Below are 22,686 nucleotides of genomic sequence, written 5' to 3'. Positions count from 1 at the left end.
CTGTAGTCTGCAGCGGCCTTCTTGGGCATCCGGCTCAGAGCAGGGCATCTGGATGGGTGGACTGGGTTGCTAGACATGCGGGGGCTGGAAGGGCAGCTTGGGTGAGGTTGCCACAGGGCCCCCTCCTCCTGGCTGCCTCTGCTGCCGTTGGGGTGCACGCGCCTGGGTTTCGGGTGGGGTCCTGCAGGTCTCATTGCTCCCACTCCCCAGGGGGAGCCCACCCAGAGGGCTGGGCCCAGGCGCCTCCCTGAGACACCCCAGCCTGCCTTCTTGCAAGAATTTGATATTCTAAAAAAGTGTCCTGTTCCTCTGCCCAGGGTTCTGTCTAGCCCTGGGCCCTCGTGTCTCTGTCCATCCCCCGTACCCCCACCCGTCTGTCTTCAGGGAGCAGGTGGCCTGTGTCTAGTGGCAACGGGGCACAGCCTTCCTGGGCTCGTGAGGGCCCCGCGATGGACAGACGGGGGTGCTGGTGCCTTTTCCACAGCTGCGGGTGTTCTGGGCTGGGAAGGGCTCTGGGTGGCTGCAGCTACCATGTCAGAGTGTGGTTCTGGGGAGGGGGGCGCCTGGCGGCTGGGGCCCTCAGCCTGGTGCCCTGTCCCTTGCATCCCTGCTGTGGGGGATGCCTTGGACGTGTCCTGCCCTCCAGTGTTTCTGGGGCCCCTGCGGCACTAGGTTTCTTGAGGCCTCGTTGGTCCTCGTCAGTGGGACGTGGATTGGAGCTGCACCTTCCCGCAGGAGCACCAGGGCCCTGGTGTCAGTCACTTTCCTGGGCCCTGCGCCCCCTCCCCGGCCCCAGGCCATGCAGTCCTTGATCAGCCTCCCAGTTGATCCTTCTGAGGATGGATCTGCTCCTCTCCCTGCTTAAGAGCGCTTAGCAGCTTCTGTGGGCTTCTGTGGTGAGGCATCAAGTCTGAGCGCCTTAGAAGCCCCGTAATCTGGCCCTGCCCGGTTCCTCAGGGCTGTGCCACGCCCTCCACCCAGCTGGCCCCTCGTAGCCCCCACAAGTGTTACTGCGAGGGGAGCCCAGCTGGGCATAGGGCCTCAGGGTCAAGGCCCAGGTTCCTGTGGGGGACGAGTGTGGTATGTGGGCTGCCGGCCTCAGCCATGAGGCTCTGGGGCAGCACACCCAGCAGGGACCCACCCACCAGCCCTGGAGGCCCGGTGGCTGCTCCCTTTGCAGGTCCGGGCTCGGGGGGCCACCCGGGCTGCTCAGGGCCTGTTTGTGGGCATCAGGCAGAGTGGGCGCCTCGGGCCCCCGCAGGGGCAGGCCTCCCCTGAGGCATTGGGGGTGTCACAGGGGGGCACCTCTGAGAGGGCGGCCACACCCCACATGAGGGGGCTGGGGTGGCTGCGGTGGCCGCGGTGGATGTGCTCCTGGTGGGTGTTCTGGTGGAAGTGGTGTGAGCTCACAGGCCTGTCCATGAGGGTCAGCGTCAGGACCCGCGTGGGCACCTGCAAGGCCTTCTCTGTGGTCCCTGCATCCAGCAGTTGTGCCCAGAGGGGTGTGGGGGACACCTGCTGCACTTCGGCCCCTTGAGGGAGGCCAGGCCCCATGGTCACTGGCCATTTCCCCTCCAGGCAGGGTCTGGTCTCTGCCCCTGGACCTTTGTGGGGACAATGATATGGGCAGCCCTGGCTGCCTTCCCAGTGCTGTTGCTGTATTCTGGGGGTCCCCTGGGGTCCCTTCACAGCCAGCCCAGTGGGGTGTGTGGGTGGGAGGCCTGGCGGGAGAGATGGAGCTGCCGGGGTGAGGACCGAGGAGGAGGATGCCCACGGGAAGAGGGCCCGGGCTCTGGGCTTGCAGGGGCGCCCAGGTTAGCAAATGAAGGTGCAGGAGGTGGCCATGCAGAGTAAGGGGTCCAGTCTCACTTGGCCTGCCGGCCTGTTTAGGACCACACCAGCACAGCTCTGTCTTTTTGTTGATTTCGCTGTTTAAAGTGGGCCTGGCACAGCCCTGAGGTGCTGTCCGGGGTCCTTGAGCACGGGGGTTTGGGGGTGGGACTGGACGTGCCTCCTGGAGAAAACACATGAGTCAGAGGGGCTTCCTGCTGCCTGGAGTTCTGATGCATCCGCTGAGTTCATTGCTCAGGAACCAACACCGGGTACCAAACATGGTGTTTTTAAACAGAACCACACGTACAGCAAGGTTCTGTATTCATCAGTCGGTGAAAATGTGGACAGAAGTTGGCGGGGCGCTGACCCTTTGTTTCTCTGGTGTGAAGTCTCGGTTCTCCATGATTCAGCGTCGGTGGTGACTTTGGGGAACATGGTCACTGTGACTGACGGGAGTGGCCTGTGTGTGGGTTTTCAAGTGTAAAGTCAGGTTTATCGAGATACACTTTTTATGCATCCTTTTACACGATGGTCCTTTGATTTGGACAAGTGTGCAGAGTTGTGTAGCTGCCACAAATCCTCAGGACGCTTCCCTGTGCCCCAGATGTACCCCACGCCCAGCTCCCTGTGACCACCAATCTGTTCCCATGGCCTCAGATTTCCCTCTCATGGAAGGTTCCAGAAGTGGAACCACACAGGAACTATAGTGCATTCAAGATTTATCCTTTTTGCTTGCTGAACAGGTCCCACTGACGGATGTCCCACAGTTTACTCAGCAGTTGATGGGCCTTTGGTTCTATCTCAGTCCCGCTGGGCTGCTGTAGCAAGACAGCACAGGCTGGGTGGCTCATGAACGCCGGACATTTATTTCTCACAGTTCTGGAGACCGCAGGCCCCAGGCCAAGGATCCAACAGATTCCAGGTCTGGTGAGAGCCCGCCTCCGGGGCCGGGGAGCCCTGCGAGGTCTCTTTTATCAGAGCAGCAACCCCACTCGTGGGGACTCCACCTCCCAAGAGCCCCGCCTCCAGGTACTGTCACCTAGTGGGTGGGATCTCGCCTCGGATTTTGGGAGGACACAGCTGTTTGAACAGGGATGTTTCCTGTTTTTGATGGCTGAGTGGAGCTGCTGTAAACACCTGTGCTCAGGTTTCTGTGCGGACAGATATTCCTGTTTCTCGTGAGTAAACGCGCCTGGGAGTGGGGCTGCCTGGTTGAGCTGCACATGCTCAGCCCCACGGTCCCCCAGGGCGTCTGTACCTGCAGCGTTGAGCATTCCGGTTCCTCCACAGCCTGATCAGCACTCCGCCTCTTCAGGTTTGGGTTTGCACAGGATTCTGGCAGGTGTGCTGGACATCTCACCAGAGTTCCCGTTGCGTTTCCCTGTGGACCAGTGATTCTGAGCATCTCTCAGTGTGTTTGTGTCCACGTGTCTTTGGCCAAGTGTCTGCACAGGTCTTTTGCCCGGTTTTAAAGTTGGAGAGAAGCTTGCTGCTGAGTTGTGAGAGCTTGTTGTATCCTGGATTTCAGTCCTTCACCAGAGATGTATTTTGTAAATCTTTCTCTCTTACAATTTGTCTGTTTTGTGTGTGAATTCTGCCTGTTGTGTGGTCACAAGATTTTCTCCTCTCTTCCCATAGAGGCTTTACCTTTAAGTCTGTGACTCATTGTCGCTAACTTTTGGGTAGAGATTGGGCTGCTGCACGTGAGTGTCCACCTGCTCCGTCTCCACCTGTTACTCAGACTCTCTCCCTGCTTCAAGTCCTGGCCTCTTTGTCACAGCCACCTCCATGTCTTTGTGGTTCCGTTTGTTTCTCGTTCTTTTCCATTGATCTTCAAGCTACACTTTTGCCGATGTGCTGTCCTGATTATGGTAACTTTATGGTAAATCTTTGATCAGGCGTGTAAATCCTCTGTTTCCTTTTTCCAAACTGTGTAGCTTGTTCTGGTATCTCGGATTTCCTGTGTAAAGTTTAGAATTGACTTACTGGTTTATACAGGAAAAAAAATGGTGGAATTTTGGTTGGGATTATGCTGAAACTACGATGTAGATCAGTTAGGGGAGAGCTGGCATCTGAGTCCTGCAGGGCTGGGAGGCTCAGCCCACTGCCTGCTTTTGTATGACTCATGAGCTAAGAATGGGTCTTACATTTTTAAATGGTTGAGGGAAAGAAATTGAAAGAAGAATGCTTTAGGACACACAGAAATTCCGTGGAATTCAAATCTCAGTGCCCATAAATAAAGTTTTGTTGGCGCAGCTGAGCCCCTGCACTCCCGTGTGTCCTCTGGCTGCTTCGAGGCCACAGCAGTGAGAGCATCTGCTACCCCACTCACCTGTGGCACCCCACTGGGAGTCGCACCCACAAGCCGTGGCTCACCGAGCTTCAGTGCCACGTTTGTGGGTGGCCCTGTTGCAGGAGCCAGCAGAGAGCCTGGGCTCTGACTCTTCCACGGCAACACTGCTGTGCTAAAGGGACACGGCATGTGTGACCCGACCTCAGCATGGGAATCGGAGACTGGGAGAATTTTAAATGGAGAATCTCGCACCGCTGAACTTCTTCACAGAAATAACTGGAGCTGAGACGGCGACCAGCATGTCCAAGTAAGCAGCTCATTTATCAGCCAAGCGGAGAAGGCCGTTCACTGACAGCGGTGGTGCTGCCGCAGCCACGGCTGAGCACTTGCTCCGCACAAGCAGCCCTGGGCCGGGGGTGGGGGCCGGGGGCCACGCGGGTCCCCTCTGCTCTCCATGGCAGCAGCTCCCGGGCACGGGCCTCTGTGAGGGCCTGCGTGGCCTGGGCACGTCCGAGGATGTTTTCAGAGAAGCTGGGAAGATGCTGGCTTAGTGCAAACTGAAGTGGGATCTACTAAGATGCTGTGGTGGTTACTGTGACCAGTCAGCCTGGCAGAGCACGGGGTGGCCCGGAGGGCTGGGGGGATGTGGTTTCTGGGTGTCTGGGCGGGTGTTTGGGGAGCCCGAGGAAAGGGGACCCCGCTCCCCAGCCCAGCAGTGTCCAGCCTGTAGCCTGAGTGGGGCAGAGGTGGGCAGACTTCCTGCGCTCTGTCCTCGGGCCAGTGGACTCCGGGACTTCACCAGCTGCCCTGGGTCTCAGGCCTTCAGACCCAGACGGAGTCACAGCCCCAGCTGTCCTGTCCCCAGTTTGTGGACAGCAGGGCTTGCAGCCTCTCAGCCCCTGTGCACGCGTGAGCCGGTTCTTGTGATGAACCGACACGTGCACACACACACGTGTACCGCATGCACACGCACACACTCGTCTCCTGTTGGTTCTGTTTCTCTGGGGAACCCTGGCCAGTAGCAGCCGTGCTACAGATGCTGGTAATAAAGTGTGTGGAGCAGAGAAGGGCTTGGTTGGACACCTTGATGGAGCTTTTTGAAACCTAAGGTGCTTAAAGCCCAGAGTTACTCATTCTGTTGCTTGTCAGCAGGTGCTTTGTGCAAAATATTTGAATCTCATGCCTCATTGAACCTGTTGTGTCAACAGGGAGCTTCATGTGACCTCGTGGACTTAACTCCCATCAGTTCTGTGAATTTTTATCAGAAATAGAAGCTGAACATTTTGACTTGCCCTGCTGTGCAGCAGCCTGAGGGTGTAGCACTGGTTACATTTTACTGCAGTTTCTTAAACTCAAGGCAGAAATTGAAGATTTTCAGCGTGAGAGGAACCTCTTTAACCGCCGTCAAGCACTGAATGCTTTTGGAAGTTAGCTTTTGCCACATGCTTGCTGATGGCCTTTTGTGAGTTCGTCTGAAAATTATGTGGAGTGGCACTCAATGCAGAACTTGCACTGTGCTAAGGTCGTTTCAGTGACGCCTAACGTCGTTTGAATCACAGACTGCTTTATACAGTTTCCTTACTGTCGAAAGTTAAAACGAGAAACAGGATCTCTGATCAAACCCAGACTTGAGCAGTGGGCGTGTTCTCTGAGCTTGCAAAAAAGTCGATGGAAATGTATTATATTAGTACCTACGTAGTATTTCTGGTGGAGCCTCTTGTCCTGCAAAGCAGACAGTATTTACCATGTGACCCTTTACCAAGAAAGGTTGCCAGTCTGCGTTTTAAACCATGATGCCTTATACGTTACCGTTAATTTAGATGTTGATTTTTGTCATCAGTGTTTTGTAGTTTTCAGCATATAAGTCTTTGCACAGAACTTCGGGTCTTTAAATGGTTAAATTGATACTTACGTGCTCACTGGTTCTTGGATCCACTGTAAACAGTGCCTTTAATACGCGTCTTTGGTATCCTGTGAGCTTGCTGAACCCTCACCCACCAGCTTTGATAGCGGTTTTGTAGACTCTGCCCTGTCTGCAGTTAGGAGGCTTCGTCACCTCCTTTCTGGCCTGTGTGCCCCTCATTTGCTCACTCTTCCGTTGCGCTGAGCAGCGGCAGGTTCATCACAGTGGCAGGGCCCGTGGCGGGGGAGACCGCCCTGCCGCGTGCTTCCCCGCTGGCAGGTTTGCCTCGGAGTTCTTGTCGGCAGTTTGTCGGTTTTGTCAGCTCCTTCTCTGGAGGGGCCGCGTGGTTTTTCTTCTCGTCCTGTCGATGTGATTCCGACGTGTCCCCAGACGACCCCCCGTGGTCGAGGAGTGTCACCCCTTCCCCGCGGCCGCCTTCCGTCCGCGCAGGCTGCACACCCGAGCGGGAGAGGCGTCGCCCGCGGGCTCCGGGCTGTCCCTCCCCTGCCGCGCGGGCGCCCGGTCTCCCCTCGCTGTCGGGGAGGGTTCACCCGGGGAGCCATCTGGGCCGGGGTGGGCTGGGGGCCTTTCTTTCTCTCTTTTTTGGGAGGTTTTTACCTCCAGTTCAGTCTCCTTTGTCCACGTCGGGGTCGGGGCCGGGGTCAGGGTGCCGGTCCCACCGAGTGAGCTTCGGTGCCTTGTGTCTATGGGACAGTCGGCCCATCCGAACAAGAGGGCGGTCCAGCCCCGCCCGCCCCTTCCCTGGTCCTGTGGCCCCCGGGCCCGGCCCCTCGCCTCCCCTCCCCCAGGCCGCCTGGGCCTCGTCGCATTTGCTCTTGCCCCTTCCTGCCTTCGTTCCTGCCTTCCTTCGTCTGCTGAAGCGTGGTTCCCAGGCGCCGCGGGGCTCCGTGCTGGGGCAGACGGAGGCCGTTGTGTACCTGCCCGCCCCCCGCCCTCCTGCCTCGCTGTCTGCCCCTACCTGCGGGGAATCCTGGCACGTGTGAGCAGTTACTCCGTGTTTAACGTGCTCTTCATCGTTTCTTGGAAAGAAAGCCTGCTGTTTGATTTGAGACCTTTTTCCTAAAAACTGCTTTGTTGGGGTAGAACCTGCCTGCAGTGCTCCCACTGGTGGGGGCGAGCAGCTCAGTGACTGTTCTCACGGCCGCCCACCGCCACCAGGCCAGCACCGCGCACCCTGCTCCTGAGACCACTCGGGAGCCGCCGCCCCTCGGGGTCACACCTTGTCGCCGTCTGGCTCTGTCTGCGGCACCTGGGCAGGCTCCAGCTAAGGCTACCTCCCAGCCAGCCGGCTCCAGCAGGGCCACCTGGGCGCAAGGGGCCGGCCCCAGGGCTGCTGATGGGGACCGTGGGCTGCGGCTAGGCTGACAGATGGGTGGCCGCATGGTTGTCCCAGCTCTCCAGGGCGAGCCCCCCAGCCTCCCACTCTGGGCCTCCCTTGGGGGCTCTGGGGAGAGAGCACATGTGGTTCTTCTGTGTGGGGACTTTGTGCTGACCCGGGGACCCCATTGCCCTGCACACCTGGACACCCCGGGCAGCCCTGGCCTCCAGTCTCCGTCTTTGCCTGGGGTTTGCGGGGGCCTGGCAGCACCCTGGGGACCTCACTGCCCTGGGCTCCCCGGGCAGCCCTGGTCCCCAGTCTCCGTCTTTGTCTGGGGGTGCAGGGGCCTGGCAGCACCCATGCCCTCGTGGTCTCTGGGGCTGGCGGTGGCAGTGCCTGTGAATGTCCTTCCTGCCCTGGCTGTATAGCTCTTGGGGCCCACCCTCTGGGCCAGCAGCGGCCCCGGGAAGGTGTCCCTTGGGTGGGGAGGGCTGTAGGCCGCCACCTGGCACTGTAGAAGTGCTCCTGTTACATCGCCTCCCACCCGGGATGGCGGGTGGCTTCACCACCTCTCGCCCATCCCCACCCCACCATCCCTGCCCCCACCCCACGAGCGGGGCAGCAGGCTCCCTGCCTCCAGCTGACTCTCTCTCTGTACTGTTTGCAGACTACGTCTACTTCGAGAACTCTTCCAGCAACCCTTACCTGATCCGGAGAATCGAAGAGCTCAACAAGGTGCGTGCGGCCCCCTCCCTGCTGAGGGTGCCCTGTGACCGCGAGCTGGGCGCCTGAGGCCTCAGCCCTGCTGCCATGTGCTCAGACTTAGCGGCTCCCATCCCAGGAGCATCTCTTTGGAACCGTCCCCTTTTCGAAAAGCCCTTTGTGAGGCTCCTGGGTGGTCTCACCCTTGTGAGAGGGCGAGATGTTCGGAGAGGGTCCCCCACGGGGTCTGCACAGCTGGGGGCTCCGGGCCCGCCTCCTTCCTGCTTGCTCATGCCAACCTCGCTTCCCCCTCACTCCGCATCTGTGGCGCGTCCTTGGCAGGCACTTGTCCGTGGACTGGGGAACAGGGTTGTGCCCTGACTGAGGCTGCCTGGGCCTAGGGCTGTGGTGGGAGGGGGCTCACGGGTTCAGGACAGCCTCTTTGGTCGCAGGAATGGGCGGTTCCTCTTCAGATGGGGCCAGCCCAGAGGGTGAGCGGCCCTCCCTGCCTGCTGCTGGCCTCCAGGTGGAGGTGCTCGCCGGGGGAGAGGGCAGCCGCAAGGAGACAGTGTGGCCTGATCCTTGGGACCAGCATGGTGTGCTGATCCCCCAGAGATCAGACTCAGCTGCAGCTGCATCCTGACTCCTGGCCAGGCTCTCCAGGAGCAGGAGAGTGGTGGGGGGGTGGTGCCTGTGTCCCGAGGCCCCGGCCCCAGCCTGAGGATGTGGGGCTGGTTGGCGGAACCTGGTGCTCCCGGAAGGCCTGGAGCCAGGTTTGGAGGCAGCAGGGCTGGGGGCAGCGGCCGGGACCTCCTGTGTGGCCACCACGCTGCTGGGAACTGAACCCTGCCTGGTGCCTCTCCAGGGCCCTGCTCACAGTCTGCTCGACCGAGAGTGGGGAGGGGGTAGCGTGCCCTGGCTAGAATGGGGCAGGCGGTCACCCACCTACATGTGTCGGCTCAGGGCCCGGTCTCTGCTGTGGGGTTGTGCTGGCAGGTGGGCCGTGGTGGCTGGTGGTCTCAGGACACAGGGTGGTGTCCTGAGGGCGGCCATGGTGCCCTTGTTCTGGCCATGACACAGAGGGAGAACTGAGGGAGCGCAGTCAAGGGGGGCGGGTCGGCAAAGGAGTGGGACACCCCAGTTTCTGTCCCTTTCCTCTCAGTGCAGACGGTTCTGTGCGTGAAGGTGTCTGCGGGGCTTGCGTGGGCATTGGCTCCTCTTCCTGTGAAGCTGGGTGGGTCTGTCACCTCGAGACCCCTCCCCAGGACCCTGGGCTTTCTGCAGAGGGACCGTCCAGCTTCTCCGTGGAACTGGGATTCCATACATGTTGCGTTTGCGCTGTTTCCGTGGGAAGTTAGGTGTTTACACTACTGGAGAAAGTTGCCATTTAGAAAGAACAGGAGAAGGCAGGCTGGGGTGTGAGAGTTGAGGGAGGGACTGGGGGAAGCGTGCAGGGTGGGGAGGAGGGAAGGCCCTCGAGTCCTGCTGGCCCAGTGTGCGGGTGACCCCTCAGCCCTGGTCAGAGCCCCCACCCGGCCCCGTGTGCTCTGGCCACTGGCCAGGCAGGAGAGGCCCAGAATGGACCTGAGGGGTTGGGGAGCTCCGAGAAGCCTCTGTGGCCGGGAAGGGCCCTGTGGAATTAGATGCCAAATTTTGGAAAGTCAGGTTTGGGATATGGGGTCCGGGAATATCAGAAAAGTGCAGCAGGGGAAGGCAGCCCCAGAGGCATCTCCCGGCGCACACCCAGGTTGTCCAGCTGGGCGGTCCGATGGGGGCCCGAGGACCCCACTCAGAGAGCTGGCCCCAGCCTTGTGGTGGTGCCGTGGGTGGGCCTCCGTCTGGCCTGAGCCGGGCCCGCGTGGGTGAGGCTGCACAGAGCAGAGAACAAGCCGGAAAGACAGGCCAGGCCCCAGCCTGTTCACAGCGCAGATGGAGCCCTGAGGACGCGAGGCTGCTGCGTGACTGGTCCTCGTGGTCGCCGCCGTAGACTGTCCCGGCTGCTCTGTGTCCTGTCGCGGGGCTGGGTCCTCCTGCCGTGTCCCCGTCTCTCTGAGCACAGCGCGCGGTCTCCAGAGCCGTTTCTGGGAGGCACCTTTTGGGCTGAGATTCCCAGCTGGGGCGAAAGTCTAACTGCCCTTGAACGCTGGAGCCGGTGACGAGTCTGTAACAGCCATTCTGACCAGCCGTGCTCCTAACAGTCTGGTCTGTGTCCTGGATTCTTCCCAGGCGCTAGGAGACGCAGGCCCTCTTGCAGTCACTCATTTTGATGCTCAGTGAGAGAATAAAGTTCGTTTCAGTTACTTCCTTCTTCTGGAAGAATTCTTCATTCTCTTTCTGCTCCTGCGCGACCTGCAGCTAGGAGGGCGGTCGGCAGGCAGCCCTCTGCGGCGTTCGTGGTGAACACACAAAGCAGCAGAGTTGATGATGCTTTTAATTTCTGCTCAAGGGGCATGAGAAACCCCTAAGACTTTTTCTTGAAGGACTCCTGGTCTAGTGGAATTCAGTAGCTAGAGTTAAATAATACTTTTCTTAAACCACAAGATGATTTTATTTGATGTTATAAATGCTACTAAATTCTGCAAAGGTTAGCGCCGTGGTGCGATCCTCGCGTTGTCACTAAAACCATGCAAACTCCCATCCGTTAGAAGGGGCGTGTTCTCCCTGAGGGGTGGCTGCCCAGGGCTTCCTCTCTCTCTGTGTTTGCTGAACTCTTCCAAGCCTCTGGAGTCGCCTCTGGACATCAGGTGGCAGCTGTCGTGGAGGTCGGTGTCCGTCCTGAGGCCGAGCCCCTCCGGGCCGCCCCTCTGTCCCGGTCTTGCCTGGCGCCCGGGCTTTGCTCGTGGGGGTGCAGGGCCAGCGGTCCCTGTCCTGGACCATGGCCGTGGCGCCCAGAGGGAGGGCGGGTCCCCAGGTGGAGCGGACCCGCTGTGCTTCCTGGTGGTCGGGCTCCGCCGGGCGTCCACGGGTTGGGGAGAGTGGGAGAGACTGGCTCTAGGTCCCTGGGCCGGGGGCGCTGCTGCCCTGCTCACAGGGCCTGAGGCCCCTGCGGGGGCGTGTGTGCTCAGACCCTGCCTTGCCGTTGCAGACGGCCAGCGGGAACGTGGAGGCCAAGGTGGTGTGCTTCTACCGGAGGCGCGACATCTCCAGCACGCTCATCGCCCTGGCCGACAAGCACGCCAGTGAGTCTCCCTGCCGCCCCTGCCCCCTGCCCCCCTGCTCCCCCCCACCCCTCCTTGGGTGGCTGCCTGCCCCTGGGCTCCGGGTTGGTGTAGACGCCCACCGGGCTGGGGCTCCTGAGGTGTGTGCATGCCTCCCGGGCCTCCCTCCCTTCTCTGAAGTCACCCCGGCTGTGCTTGTCGTAGGTGGGGCTGGTGTCATTCACCTGAGTTTTTCCTAAGAGTAATTTGGGGACTCTTTTCAATCTGGTTGGACCACTCCTTGGAGGGTGCACGGAGGGTGTGCCCAGGGCGGAGGGGTGAGGCTGCTGCTGCTCCAGCCGAGGACAGGCCCTTGCGCCATGCAGGGTGGACATGGGATGTGAGGCTGGTCCTTTGCCAGCCTTGTCTGGCCTCCTGGTAGAATGGGCTCCCAGGTGAGGCCCTCCTGAGGGCTGTGGTCATGGGGCAGCTGTGGGCCAAGTCTGTCCTGTGGTTTCATCCCACCTCTGGGTTTTGGCCTGTGTGCCCTTTGTGTGTCCCTTTTAATCAGTGGCATCCCTGTGGTGCACGTGGCTCCGTGTCCAGTGGTGGACCAGACAGCTGTGCCCGGAGGGGCAGCGTCAGGCATGGGACACGGTGTCCTGTCAGTCTCCCCCATACAGCCTGTGCATAGCACCCCTGCACTCTGGCCTCTGGGTGCCAAGGAAAAGAGCTGGGTCTTGGGGGTACATGGTTCCCTGCTGCCAGGATGCTGATGGGGGCCTCGAGGGGGGCTGCTGGGCCATGTGGCCCAGGGCGGCCAGTGTCTTGGGGGTGTTGATGACCGAGGATCGCCTCACCTATGTCCCCTGCCCCATGCGGGGCGGCTGCAGCCCCCACCCACAGCCCAGGCTTGCCTGCTGCCAGGCTCTGGGTAAGCTCGGCCGGCGCCAGGCCCCGAGACCCACCCATTGAGGAGCAGGTTCTTCTGAAGTGCTGGAGCTGGCGGGCGGGCAGAGGCCCTGAGGTGCCGGCAGGGTTCCGCACACGGAAAGTTCCCCGCTGTGGACTAAAGGCCAGGCTGCAGGGAACAAGTGTCGTGCACACGGGGTCTGCCACCCTGCAAGGCTACAGCTCGCCCCGTCCCAGTGCGCGACTCCGTCCGTGTCCTCCGGAGTCTCCTGTCTGTACCCGCAGCAATCTCTGTAGGAGCCACGTTCTGTGGGGGCTGTCTCTGCTGGTGTGTTCATCTGTGGGCTCCCGCAGCCAGGGCAAGGCTGGTCCAGCCTGCTGTCCGGGGCCTAGGCCAGCGTCAGAGCACAGGTGTGAGGACGGTCTGGGGCCCTTCCAGCAGGAGGGATGGTGGCCCAGGGGAGCACACTGCACGGTCAGATCAGCTGCTGGTTTTTCTGCACCTGGGGTCCTGCCCTGCCAAGGTGTCCAGCCCCTAGAGTAGACCAGATGCCCTGAGGCCACACGAACCAGCCCCCCACCGCCACTGCCCAAAGCAGCGAGGCCCTTACTGGGGTCTCCAGACCCCAGTGCACTTGGCCATGGCCTCTGCCTCCAGGTGCCCCCTGCCCGACAGAGCCATCCTGAGAGCAAGGTGTTGCCCAGGCAGAGCGAGCACAGGTGACAGGCCCTCCCTGGAAGCCCTAAGTGGGCTGGGCTGGCTCGGGCGGGAGTGCAGAGTCTGCCTCTGCCTTGCGGGGAGGCCCCCAGCTCTGAGCCCAGGGCCATGGCACAGTGGATCCCAGAGGGAGGGCTTTCTGGAGGCCAGGTGCTGGGAACTGGGCTCTCCTGGTCTTCTGGGGGCTGACGGCCCAGCATGACTGCCTGGCCCCAGTTTCCAGTCGTGCTGCTGGGGCCGGTGGTGCCGTCACAGGACGAGCGTGGGCTGGCGTGAGGACACTGGTGACGTCCTCGGGCATGGTGCAGTGAGGTCCCCAGCAGTGGGCAGGGAGGTGACACGCCCAGCGGTCTGGATGCTCAAGTGCCTGTGGCCCACCGCCCAGAGCAGACACAGAGCTGCCTCCCTTCCCTGACTCCCCAGGCCCCTCGCCCTGGCCCTAGTGTGGGCTGCAGGCTTGCCCAGTGGCACCAGGACTCCCGGCAGCCACCACCAGGGAGCAGCAGAGGGCCGCGGGCCGCGTGGTGGCTGGAACCAGAGGGGTGGGGCTTGCGTGGGGCCGGCACTCCAGGCCCTCACCTTTGGGACCTGGGCTACGGGATGGGGTTTCGCTTTGGGGCTGGCTTCCCCCAACAGCCCTGCACGTGAGTTTTGAGTCTCAGGCTTTCCCTGCGGACATCAGTGTCGCAACCCCTGGAGGTGTGGCCAAGGCCCCCAGGGTGCCATCCTCAGGCAGGAAGTGCACACTGCAGACCTGGTCTAGGGACCCCCCTTCCCCCATTTCTGAGGAGGATCTGGCTTCCTCCCAGCCTTGGGGCACCAGGTGTGTGCTGCGTGCAGGGAGGCAGGGCCTCGCAGCCCAGGCTTGCTTGGGGTTCTGTCCGGAGAGTCTTGGGCCTCATGGGCTGGGTTGGGCCGGGGCCCGAGGTCGGCAGGGCGGGATGTCCAGAGGCCCAGGTGTTCTCCGGCTTCAGCTGGGTGGTCTCCCCCCCGCTCTGGGAGGCCTGCCTCACAGCTCTCGGTCCAGGCCGGGCAGGGAGTAAGCAGCATGGTGTGCTCTGTCGCTCACCACAGTCTGGGCGCTGTCTGTCTGTCACACAGCCCTGTCAGTCTGCTATAAACCGGGACCGGGGGCCGACAACGGCGAGGAAGGTAAGAGCCGCCCTCTGCTGGAGGGGCCTGGTGTACGGCGCCAGGTGGGGTGTGTGCCGCTGCCTGCATGCTGGGCCCGCTGGCGCGGGGAACTGTGGGCAGAGCGTGCGGTGGCCTTGGGCACCGGGCGTGCAGCACTGCCTTCTGGCTCTCCCTCCTTCCTCTCGCCTGCTCTTCCCAGGCCAGCACAGTGCTGTCCTTATTCAGGGGCCCTGGGACTTAGGGATGCTCAGCGTTGGGGTGGCTGGGCTGGGACGGGCACATTGGCACCAGCATGTGTGCCGGGTCCCACAGGGGGAGGGGCCGTGCAGCCGGCTGGGGAACCTTCGTCTGGTGGCCCGAGTGTGGGACTTCAGGACCGGCTCATAGGAGCTGTTTGCCCTTCAGGAGAAATAGAGGAGGAAATGGAGAACCCGGAAATGGTCGACTTGCCCGAGAAGCTCAAGCACCAGCTGAGGCATCGGGAGCTGTTCCTCTCGAGACAGCTGGAGTCGCTGCCCGCCACCCACATCAGGTACCCAGAGCCCAGGGCAGGCGTGAGGGGTCTGCCCGCCGCCTCTGACGCACCTGTCCTTTTCTTGCAGAGGGAAATGCAGCGTCACTTTGCTGAACGAGACCGAGTCACTCAAGTCCTACCTGGAGCGGGAGGTGAGGCGGGCCCTAGCATCGCAGCGGGCGGAGGCAGGAGCTGGGTCCCGGCCTCTGTGGGTCTGAGCAGGGGCGTCTGCTCTCACCTCACTCTGCGCTCAGGCGCACCCCAGCCCGTGCCCTGTGCAGCCCGCACTCCTCACGCCTCCAGGGTGAGGGCCCACAGCGGGTATGGTGGCTCCTGGGGCTCTGTTTCCTCCCCCGGGGGTCCAGGAGGGGCACGGCTTGTCCTGGGGGGAGTGACAAGGACCACCGTGGCCACCATCAAGGCTCTCCCAGCGGGCGTGTGGTCGAACAGCAGTCCAGGCCACCTCCTCAAGTCCTCAGTGTGTCCACCCAGAACCATGCTGGCCACTCGACCAGAGGGTTTCTAAGTTGATAAAATCAGAGATGTCAGTCGTGCCAGGGGCTTGGGGCCACGGGGCCGAGCTTGTCCCCTAGGCAAGGACGGGAGAGGAGCCTCTCAGTCCCAGCCTGTGGTGACACCCAGGGCTGGTGGTTCTTTTTGTGGGCTGCCCGCCCAGCGCCCCTCTCCCGAGCTGTGACAACCAAAAACGTCTCCAGATGATGTGTGTGTCCTGGGAGTGTCACCCTGTTCTGAGACTCTGGCAGGTGGCCTGTGGGGTGGCAGGGTCACATGCTCTGAGGTCCTGAGCAGCTGGGCATATGCATTACCAAGGGGGACAGGTCGCAGCACAAGGGGACTCCTGGGGTCAGATAGGGCGTGGTCATGGGGCCAGGGTCCCCTCCCTGTGTGTCCCCGTGCACTGAGGGCTCCGAGTGGGGGCCGAGTGGGGACACTGCAGCTGCTCCTCAACTCCACAAAGGAGTCTTACCACCTGTAGGTGGGACTTGTTCTCAGCCACAGCCCCCTGTCCCTGGGCAGAGCCCGCTCGTCCCAGGGGCCCAGCAGGGTGAGGGGGCAGGCTGGACGTGGACGCAGCAGTGCAGGGAGGGCAGCCGTTGCTGAGGTCTCACCGAGGCTGGACTCAGAGTCGAGAGCTGGAGTCAGCCCTGGGGAGCCAGCAGGGCACCCCAGGGCCCAGGGGAGCAGCTGGGCAGGGGTGGGGGCCGTGACCTCCAGGCTTGTTTCCACTGGGAGTAGGGTGCTGTCTGCAGTTTAGAAAAACCCCTGAGTGACAGCCACATAGAGGAAGTGACATGGAGGGATGTCTGTGAACAGAAAGGTCAGCTGTGAACTGGTTTCTCTCCAGCAAGTGTGCGGGCCACAGCGTGGGCCTCGGGCCACACTCGGGGACCTGTGTGTGTCTCCAGGGTGCACACGTTGAGACGTTTTTAGCTTGTCTCCTCTCAGCTGTCTAGGAAGCTAATCGCCCTTACACAGCGAGAAAACCCCTCCTGGGTCTGAGCGGCCCCAGGCGAGAACTGACTGTTCGCAGGTGGTCCCCAGGCACAGCTGCAGCCCACACGGGACGCGGGCACGGGCGCCACCCACTGGCCGCCTGGGGAGTGCAGGAAGCTCCTTGGGGTGGGCACTGAGGAGGCAGGTTTGAAGGAGCAGAGGAGGGTGGGGCAAGGGCCGCGGGCACCTGCCAGTGAGTCAAGGAGGGTGAAGTGGGGACGCGGGCGCTGTGACCCCAAAGTGCGCAAGGCGAGACCCCCTGGAAGGCCTGGGTCGGCGGGCTGGCTCAAAAACAGTTCAAACTGGCGGAAGGCAGTTTCCAGGAAACACGACTGAGCATGTGGGACTCGGGTGCGGGGCGGCAAAGGCCAGGAAGGCCGACTGAGCAGATTCCAGCCAGGACGGCCTGGGAGCTGGCGGGTCGGTGCAGACAGGCGTGGAGGCAGAGGCGGCCACTTGGCTGACAGCTCAGGGCATCGAGTCCAGAACATTTTGTACCCTTGTGTACGTCGCCTGTGACAACCACGCGAAAACTGCACCGTCTCCTCCAAGGACATGCCCAGAATCTGTTGGCTTTGTCCCTAGATGCCTTAGGGTTTTTGTCGCTATTAAACGCTTTTATAAACTAAATTTTCAAACTGTTGCTGCTGCCGGGAGGGCTGTGAGCGGGGTGTTGTCTCCACGGCGCTGCCCTCTGGAGGGCTGTGAGCTCTGCGTCTCTGGGCAGGTGACTGTCCTGCGTGGTTGTCAGTTCTCCCGTGTGCGTGTCCTCCTTTTGCGCTGACCCCCCCCCCCACCCGCCCCCGGGAGTGCGGAGGCAGCCTTGCCCCTGGGGCTCTGGGCCAGGCCCCGCGCGTGCTGACGCTGCCTCTGTGCTGTTTTCCAGGACTTCTTCTTCTATTCTCTAGTCTACGACCCCCAGCAGAAGACCCTCCTGGCTGACAAGGGAGAGATTCGTGTAGGGAACCGGTACCAGGCAGACATCACCGACTTGCTGAAAGAAGGTAGGTGGGCAGGCCCCTCAGCAGCCCCAGGCAGGGAGGCTGGCAGGAGGGGTGGTGGCTCTCTGGAAGTTTTGTCTGGGCAGCAGCCCTGGGACCCCGAGCAGGACGGGTCTTCAGGCCCTCCCTGGCTACTTCATGGAGATTTTGTTTCCTTTTGGCATTTGTTTTCGTAACTTTTCAAAAGCATTTTTCCTCTACAAAAAACTTGTTCGAATGAACCTGGCTATCTCACCGACCTCTGCAAGTGGGGGGCACCGTCAGTGAGACCGCCGTGCACGGGCGCACGCTGGTGGGCTTGATCCCTCCCAAGCAGTGCAGGCAGGACTGTGGACCCGCGGTGACTGGAGGCCTGTGGCGTCTGGCTGGGGCACGGTTCTGGGGTGAGGCCTGAGCTTCACCTGCTGGGTGTGACCGGCAGCGCTCTGGGCCCTTCGGGGGCTGCGTGGAGGAGTCTGTGTCCCCGCTGTGTGCAGCTTGGGCCCCGAGCTGCGGCTGCGCTCCGGCAGGTGGGGTTGACTGGTGTCAGAGCCTCTGCGGGGTGCAGGGGTCCCGCACCCAGAGGCTGTGCAGGCGTGGACACTCACCTCTCCTGCTGCCTTCAGTCTGTGTCCTTGTTTCTAAGGACTTCCTTCAGACTGTGGGGCGACTGCTGCCTCCCTGTCCCGTGCTCCCTGCACGGCTTCGTCACCGCTTTCTGCTGACTCGTCACGAAATTGCCATGAAACAGGCCTGACGGCTGAACTGCCCAACGGGTTGGCTGCGGGGCCGCCTTAGTGCCTTGTTCTCGTCCAGCCTTTACCCCTCCGTGAAGAGGCCGGTCATCCCTGCCTGGTGCCGGCCTGCAGCCACTGCCGGGGGTTCCTGGGGCCCCGTCTCCCTCGGGGCTTGCCTGGGACCTGCTGCCTGGTCTGGGGCCGTGGCTCTCGTGCCGGCAGTGGGCTCCCCCCGCGTCTGGGGGCTCCCCGCCTCTGCTCTCACGGCGCCTCTTCGCTGTGGGACGCCTGACGGCCCTGAGTCCCGTCTGGTTTTCTTCCACGGCCATCGGGTATTGGCCGGTGTGCGCGTGTCCTGTTACGTGCACGTGCCAGGCGTGCACACGGGCACCTGCTTCCTCCTGTCGGTGGGTCTTGCTCTTCGCCCCTTGGGGCTCCTTCCAGGCTGGGGGGGCGCTGCGCCAGGCTGATGGGAAGCCGCGTGGCGGGGGGCTCGCTGGGCAGCGTGGTTCCCATCTGTTCAGGTGCGTCTGGCTCCGTCCTGTGCAGCCCCACCCTGTGGCCTCCCGCCTACCCGGAGCCGGCCGCTGCTGCCCAGGGGTCTCCTGGCATGGCTTCTCCGGGGCCTGTGAGCGGCCCACGCCCCTGCCGCGGGTGCAGCAGCGCCAGGGCCCCACTCCAGGGACTGGCATCCTCCCGGGGCCCCATGGGGCTGAGGGTGAGGGGCCTGTGGATGGCCACACCCGTTGGGAACTGGGAGAGGCCCTGTGGGGACGTCAGCGGGACCTTACTTCCCCAGCAGCCCTGGGTGCCTGGTGGAAGGCGCACCTCTGGTCTTGGGAGCCCCAGGGAAGCCCCACCACCTCCTGGGCCATGGTGGGAGGAGGGGTCGGTGTGGGCTCGACCTCCTATCTTCCCACACCTCCTGGAGCCCGGGCCCTTGCCAGCGAGTGAACCGCACCCCTGCCTTTAACGTGTGTGAAATCAAAAGTCAACGCCCGCGAAGGCTGGCAAGGAGCGAGCATGGTGTAGGGGGACAAGTGCAGGGGACAGGTAGGGCCAAGGGCCACAGCGGGCTGTGCTTGAGGCTCTGGACTCAGTTGCCCGGCAGTCGCTGGGGGCTGGTCGTGGCCCACAGACCACGGATGCCAGGAGGTGCAGGACCCCAGGCGCCCAGCTGCCCCCTAGGAAGGAGCCCACCCCTGACGCTGAAAGCCCCACCTGCACTGGTCCTGCAGGCGTCACGAGGTGTCTCCCCTCGGAGCGGCCCCCAGGACCCACCCCCTGAGTCTGCCCTGCTAGTTTGCCGAGCAGGGCTTCTCCCCCTGAGCCCCCAGCCCAGCGCCGTCTGTGGGGCCTGGGGGCTCTGACCTTCCCTGTGGTGAGGGAGCAGGTGTTTCCTTGGTGACTTGCAGCCACGCCCAGCCACACTTGATCCCGCAACACCGGGGTCCCCTTGGGCTCCCCGACGCTGTGAGGGTCGCATCCTGGGTCTGGAAGTTGGTTGCCACCAAGAGCAACAAAGGCTGAGTGTGGACATGACACGGCTGCCACCAGGAAGCCGCCCTGTGGGCCTCCCCCTGAGCCTGGCTGCACTCGGGGCCTCGTCTGGGCTCTGTGAGCGAAGGTCCCTCCGTCTCCCCCTTGCTGACCGTGGAGCACACGGCAAGGGACACTTGCGCCGGCAGCGCGGCCAGGGCCTCCTCCTGAAAGGAGAGATGCTCTGAGACAGCCTGTGGCCCCGGCGTGAGTGTCTGCACTGTGTCGATGTCAGTGTCCTGGTTGTGACTGGCCCTTGGTCACATGGGTGCTGCCCCTGGGGGGCTGGGAACAACGGCCCTGACCCTGCAACATCTCGTAACAAAAAGCCTGATGGATCGAAACCAAGCTGCTTTCGTCCATTTGCCCAGCTGGCTGTGCTCCGCCAGCCTCCTGACGGCACCTTCTTCGGCTCCTCCACCAGGACCGCAGCCCGCCAGCCCCAGGCGCCCACTGCGCACCACTGTTTGCAGAGGGGAAGACCCGTCATGTGCCGAGCTCGCCTTGGAGCTGCGGCCAGCAGCCCCTATGTGCACGCACCTGTGTGTGTGCCCGGCCCCTGGGCTCGCTCCCAGCACTGCAGGAGGGCATGTGGCCACCCCCTGCAGGAGCAGCCAGTCTCGGTGACTCCTGGGAGCAGGCCGACCCTTGGCCCCGAATGGCCTTGACGGGAGTCTCGGAACAGCCTTGGCTGGTCTCACCGTGCGGTGTTCCTCCCTTGCAGGTGAGGAAGATGGCCGAGACCAGTCCAAACTGGAGACCAAGGTATGGGAGGCACACAACCCGCTCACAGACAAGCAGGTCGACCAGTTCCTGGTGGTGGCCCGGTGAGTCCTGGGCCAGGACGACCGTGCCGTCCCTGGACCCTGGGCACAGCTGCTGCCCACTCCTGCAGCAGGCGTCAGGACGTGGGGCCATGGCGTCTGTCTTGCAGGGCGTACCCCAGCGAAGGGTGTGGGAGGTCAGAGGGGCCAGGCCTCTGCTGTTGAGACCGCTTTGCAGTTCCCAAGGAGGCCAGGCAGGGTCCTGGCCCTTCCCTGGATGTGGAGACGGCTCTTGGGGGCTGCTGGCTGCAGCTGTGTCCCTGTGGGTCCTGGGGCAGCTCCACCTGCCGGCCCCTGTACCCCAGGGGCCGCTGCCAGCAGAGGCTGAATAAGACTGTAGGTCTGGGTGAGGCGGCTGCAACAGATGTGGCCTCAGAGACCCAGGGCCTCACAGGTCCCTGGGCTGGGGCAGCAGAAGGGAGCCCCCGAGAGGCACGGGGGCCATGCGTCCAGCAGGCTCCTGGGTCCTGTGCCCTGTGCCGTTGGAAACAACGTGGAAACGGGGTCCTGAGCATTAGGACCTGGAGGCTCTCTTGAGAAAGGAGAGGTTTACAGAAAACCCAAGAGATGACGGCCCCGTGCTCCAGACCAAAGGGCTCCGTCTCAAGACGGCTGAGTCTGGGCTCATCTTTATGTGTCCTGGTCGGTCTGGCCGCCCCTCCTGCTTGTCCACTCCGGTGCTCAGTGTCTCTCCTCCCCCCAGCTCCGTGGGGACCTTCGCCCGGGCCCTGGACTGCAGCAGCTCAGTCCGACAGCCCAGCCTGCACATGAGTGCCGCGGCCGCCTCCCGGGACATCACCCTGGTAAGTGGCCACTGGATGGCCAAGACCAGGGGCACCCACCCCCCTGGGACTGCGGCACACGGGGTTCTGGTTGTCCCGGGCGGTGACCCTTGCTGGGACCTTGTTGTGCAGGGGGCCCTCTTGCTCCTTTGCAGTCTCCTGTCGCAGAGTGGTAGCTGTGTCTTCTGGAAGACGGCTCACCTGCCCTAGGCCAGCCCCTCCCACGTGCACGGCACTGCCCTGCTCAGGGCACTTCCTCCTGGGGGTGCCGCACCCATAGGGGTGGGGGGACGGTTGTGAGACCTCAGGTTAGCGCCCACCGCCTGCCAGCCTCGGGCCTGGCTGAGCCGCCCTTCCCTCGACCCATCCTAGGTCTTCTGGGAGGGGCCTCCCCACGCTCTGCCTGGAGGCCCTGGTGTCCCCATGCATCCTGGCTGCCCCCCAAGACTTCGCTCTCTCCTAGGCAGGAGGGGTGGCGAGCCCTGCATGGGGCTCCCCCTTGTCCTGTGGCCTCCCAGACTTGGCCTGGGTGTGTCCCCTGCCCCGGGGGGGGGGGTTCACAGCAGAGCCGGGGCCTGGGTGACCCTGCCTCTCCTGCTGCAGTTCCACGCCATGGACACGCTGCACAGGAGCGTGTACGACGTCGCCAAGGCCATCTCAGCCCTGGTGCCGCAGGGCGGGCCCGTGCTCTGCAGGGATGAGATGGAGGAGTGGTCGGCTTCGGAGGCCAGCCTTTTCGAGGAGGCCCTGGAAAAATATGGGAAGGATTTCACAGACATTCAGCAAGATTTTGTGAGTGCTGTGGGGTAGCTTAGGACCCATTTCTCCCCTCAAGGCCACTGTGTCTCCGTGCCCAGTGTCCGTGAGTGGCTCCAGAGGAGACCCGCGGGGGAGCCTGGTGGGGTCGGGGCTGAGAGCCACGTGTGCCGTGTGCTGCCAGGTCAAGGGCCAGTTCTGGTGTCGCCAGGGTCGTCACCAGCAATTGGAACCCCACACGTGGTTGAGTTTGTTTATTTGGTTTTGTTTGTTGTTTTTTAAGTAGCTAAGTCTCTCCTTTTATGCCCCTGTTTTGTGTTCCTTGAAAGTGTTGAAAGTGTCCACCCAGTGAGCCCGTGGGAATTACAGTGCAGACAGGGCCTGTGCCGTCAGGGACCCCCACCCTGCCCTGAGGGCCCCTAGAACACACTGAGACTCGTCTGAGCGGAGGGCAGCTCCCCGATATGGGGAGGCTGGCGGGTCCCTCAAAAGTGTGTGTGGGTGCAGAGAAGGCAGCCGGGTGGCCAGGCAGCCTGACTAGCAGCCCCGAGGAGGGCCTGGGCCGCAGCGGGCTCGCCAGCGTCTAATTCAGAGTAGGGGCTCAGCGGTAACAGGAGGCCGGTCCACGGGGCTGTGTCAGTGGAGCGGCTTCCAGAAGGCAGGTGGGAACCACTAAGGGTGGAGAAGCCGCATCAGGCTGCATGGGTCCCAGCGGCTGTCAGAGGGACCCATGTAGCCCCAGGGGACATGAGGCATAGGCCAAGCCCCGAGAGCCGGCCCCGCTGTGAGGCAGACACACGCAGAACTTGCAAAATCCCAAGCAGAGCTAGGAGACAGGTCAGACCCCACGGGGGCGGTGGGGACATGCCGTCCTCCTGGCCACTGTCACCCACGTGTTGTGGGGCCCTGGCTCACCGTTGGGACAGACCCGGTGGACAAAATGTGGTGTCTGAATTCTCCACTTCACAAGGCACAAGTCGTAGGTGAATCTGTGCAGGGGCAGCACCTAGTGTGCGCGTAGGACGCTGGCCCTGTAGGCAGCGCTGTGAACTCAGCAGCACAGGATGC

The 22,686-nt window shown here is 62.5% G+C and overlaps 1 protein-coding gene across 3 annotated transcripts in view; it reads left to right on the top strand.

Moving 5' to 3' along the window:
• MTA1 (metastasis associated 1) overlaps positions 1-22,686 on the top strand; it is a 33,922-nt gene that overhangs the window by 4,289 nt on the left and 6,947 nt on the right. For all 3 annotated transcript variants that reach the window (XM_074364849.1, XM_074364848.1, XM_074364850.1), the window contains exons 2-10: positions 8,036-8,103; positions 11,156-11,249; positions 13,939-13,989; positions 14,377-14,503; positions 14,574-14,637; positions 16,887-17,004; positions 19,981-20,083; positions 20,784-20,883; positions 21,466-21,654. In XM_074364849.1, coding sequence (XP_074220950.1) covers positions 8,036-8,103; positions 11,156-11,249; positions 13,939-13,989; positions 14,377-14,503; positions 14,574-14,637; positions 16,887-17,004; positions 19,981-20,083; positions 20,784-20,883; positions 21,466-21,654 — 914 coding nt within the window. The remainder of the gene's footprint in view (positions 1-8,035; positions 8,104-11,155; positions 11,250-13,938; positions 13,990-14,376; positions 14,504-14,573; positions 14,638-16,886; positions 17,005-19,980; positions 20,084-20,783; positions 20,884-21,465; positions 21,655-22,686) is intronic.

Source organism: Camelus bactrianus, chromosome 6 (genome assembly GCF_048773025.1).
Source record: "Camelus bactrianus isolate YW-2024 breed Bactrian camel chromosome 6, ASM4877302v1, whole genome shotgun sequence".
NCBI classification, from domain to species: Eukaryota; Metazoa; Chordata; class Mammalia; order Artiodactyla; family Camelidae; genus Camelus; species Camelus bactrianus.
This window is presented reverse-complemented; position numbering and strand designations above follow the sequence as displayed.